General features: G+C 46.1%; 2 protein-coding genes across 2 annotated transcripts; both read left to right on the plus strand.

Moving 5' to 3' along the window:
- Window positions 1-1,106: 1,106 nt before the first annotated feature.
- Window positions 1,107-1,616, plus strand: LOC101847960 (legumain-like). The gene has a single exon (XM_035969995.1). It carries the CDS (start codon window positions 1,107-1,109, stop codon window positions 1,614-1,616), a length of 510 nt encoding a protein of 169 aa, XP_035825888.1.
- A 185-nt stretch (window positions 1,617-1,801) lies between these two features.
- On the plus strand, window positions 1,802-2,230 carry LOC106011885. Its single transcript, XM_013083023.1, has one exon. It carries the CDS (start codon window positions 1,802-1,804, stop codon window positions 2,228-2,230), a length of 429 nt encoding a protein of 142 aa, XP_012938477.1.
- Window positions 2,231-2,401: the final 171 nt, after the last annotated feature.

A 2,401-nucleotide genomic window follows, 5' to 3' on the forward strand; every position in this document is an offset into this window, starting at 1 on the left:
TATATATATATATTCATTTTCATTGAGGATGCGTGCTTCGACTCTGCCAGTTGATAGAACCAATCCGATCTAAGAGGGATACAGTAATCCAACAGAAAGAACGAGGTACTCAATAAAAAATCTCCCCACAAGAGAATCGAACTTGAGTCTTCTGCCTGCGACAGCGAAGAGCCTAACTGCTACACCATAAACTGCGGTAGTATTGAGCCATCGTTATTTTTAACATTTTTGCAACTGATTGTAAATTATGAGAAAAAGATAACGTAGTAAATGTACTGAAGTACACAGCGCGGACTATGATTAGGACGTGGTTTCTTCTGTATTTATCCTATCTCCCCATTGTGTGGGTACGTGTGCACGCACACGAAGACAATGCCAGACAACTGGATGTACGAGTAGGTGGGCTTTTATACACCCATTTCGTGGAAAGAGAAGAAATCAAATGAGGTAGTACTTGATGAAACCCACGTGGGACGCTCACTGTTAAAAACAATCAGGAAAAGACAAACGCAGTTTTTGGGACACCTGAATAGACTAAAAGGTCTTGGACATCTAGCTCTCACGGTAACGAGACAGGGGTAGGCCCAGAACAACCTACTTAGGGAACCCAAACAAATGGGTACCGGGGAAAGATAAGGGAAGCCTAACTTTTCCAAGAGCATCCAAGCAAAGAAACGAATAGAGAAAACCTTGAATTCAATTCCCGAGTGAAGAGATTGTTTTCTCGGTGTAAACATTCATAAAATAATAGTTATTACAGCAGATACGAGACTGAATTGCATTTTTTAAAATACTTGACATGTGAAACTCAAATATTTTAACATCAAATGTTTCAAAACTAAGTACTGTGTAGATAGAACTTGGTAATTCTTGGGTAGCGAAGTACTCAGTTACCGTGTTGCTATATTTAATCGTGTGTGTGAATGTTTCCCCAGTCCTGCACGTGCCACGCCTAAAACACGATGCGCAACAACAGCATCCCCCCCTCCCCTGAGAACATCGTGCATATGTCTTACGATGACGTGGCTCACGACCCCGAGAACCCCATAGATGGAAACCTCGTCAACGTTCCTGAAGGGCCGAACCTTTACCCCGGATGATGTGAAATGGACTACCAGGAGAAAGAAGTTACACCGGAAGTCTTCCTCAAAGTTCTCACTGGCGACCAGGAGGGCGTGAAGAACCTGATTGGTCGAGACGGTAAGGTGATTGCCAGCGGTCCTGACGACTACGTGTTCGTCTATATCATTAGTCATGAAGCTTCAGGGGTCTTCCTCTTTCCTTCTGATGAAAGGCTGCACAACACTGACCTGAACGACACCCTCAAACAGATGCACAGAGAAAACAGGTACAAGGAGATGATTCTTTACATGGAGACGTGCTACTCGGTGAGCATGTCCGAGGGTATACTCCCAAAAGACATAAATATCTACGTCACCACGTCCGCCAATGCCTACGAGCCTGCAAGAATGTGCTGTTGGGATGAAATCCGTCAAAACTACGTAGGAGGTAATTACGATAACGTCTGGATGTACAACAGAGACAAGGCGAATCTCCACAAGGAAACACTATGCCAGCAGTACGAAGTGGTGAAAAAAGCCTGCAAACACAACTAGATACGCGAGCCATCCCCAGCGGTACGGAGACCGGAGCATGAACAAGGAAGTCTTCGCTAAGTACCAGGCAGAATCAGGGGGGTACACACCCGGCGTCTGTCATAACACACACGACACATATGAGCACACTTGTGGGTCAGAGTTCACTTACGCCGGAATTGACCTTTAAAAAAACCGCCCTTGACATGGTTCCGATCGCCACCACAGCCCGTCGCCTCATCGAATCTAGTGATCTCAGTGGTCACAGGCAGGAAGAGCTCGAGGCCGAATTACGTCATATGATGCTGGTCAAGGAAAAAGCCGAGTCGCTGATGAAAGACCTGGTCAAGTCAGCCTTGTCCAGCCCCAGACGTGTGACAGAGTCCCACATACTGACTGGCAAAGAGCGGGTGGACAACTCTGCGTGCCACAAGGCCGCCCTAAGCCTCTTCTCTGCCCGATGTCCAAGCATCGACATGGGGAGGTATTCATTCATCTGGAGAAATCTGCAGGCCGTTATCAACCTCTGCAACCGCCTGCCCCAAACTGACGCCACGAACGCCATCATGGAGGTCACGGAGAAGTGCGGAATTTGCCGAGCTCTGTATTTCCGGCGGATCATCAGTTTGTCCTAAGTTTCCAACCGTCCCCCCCCCCTCTCATTTCTACTTGTTTATCCGATGTCTTAATGTGTTTGTAGATTGTGTTATCCTCCATTTTATTTATAAAAATGTTTAACTAACATGATGTCTTGGTTTGTATTCTTTCGGTCCTTTTCTTACACCGTACATGATATAGACAGCTCA

This window comes from Aplysia californica, unplaced genomic scaffold, assembly GCF_000002075.1.
Source record: "Aplysia californica isolate F4 #8 unplaced genomic scaffold, AplCal3.0 scaffold00206, whole genome shotgun sequence".
In the NCBI taxonomy this organism is placed as follows: domain Eukaryota; kingdom Metazoa; phylum Mollusca; class Gastropoda; order Aplysiida; family Aplysiidae; genus Aplysia; species Aplysia californica.

Bases quoted from the DNA above. Each gene is read 5' to 3' on its own strand.
- LOC101847960 (XM_035969995.1), top strand. From the start codon at position 1,107: ATGGACTACCAGGAGAAAGAAGTTACACCGGAAGTCTTCCTCAAAGTT.
- LOC106011885 (XM_013083023.1), top strand. From the start codon at position 1,802: ATGGTTCCGATCGCCACCACAGCCCGTCGCCTCATCGAATCTAGTGAT.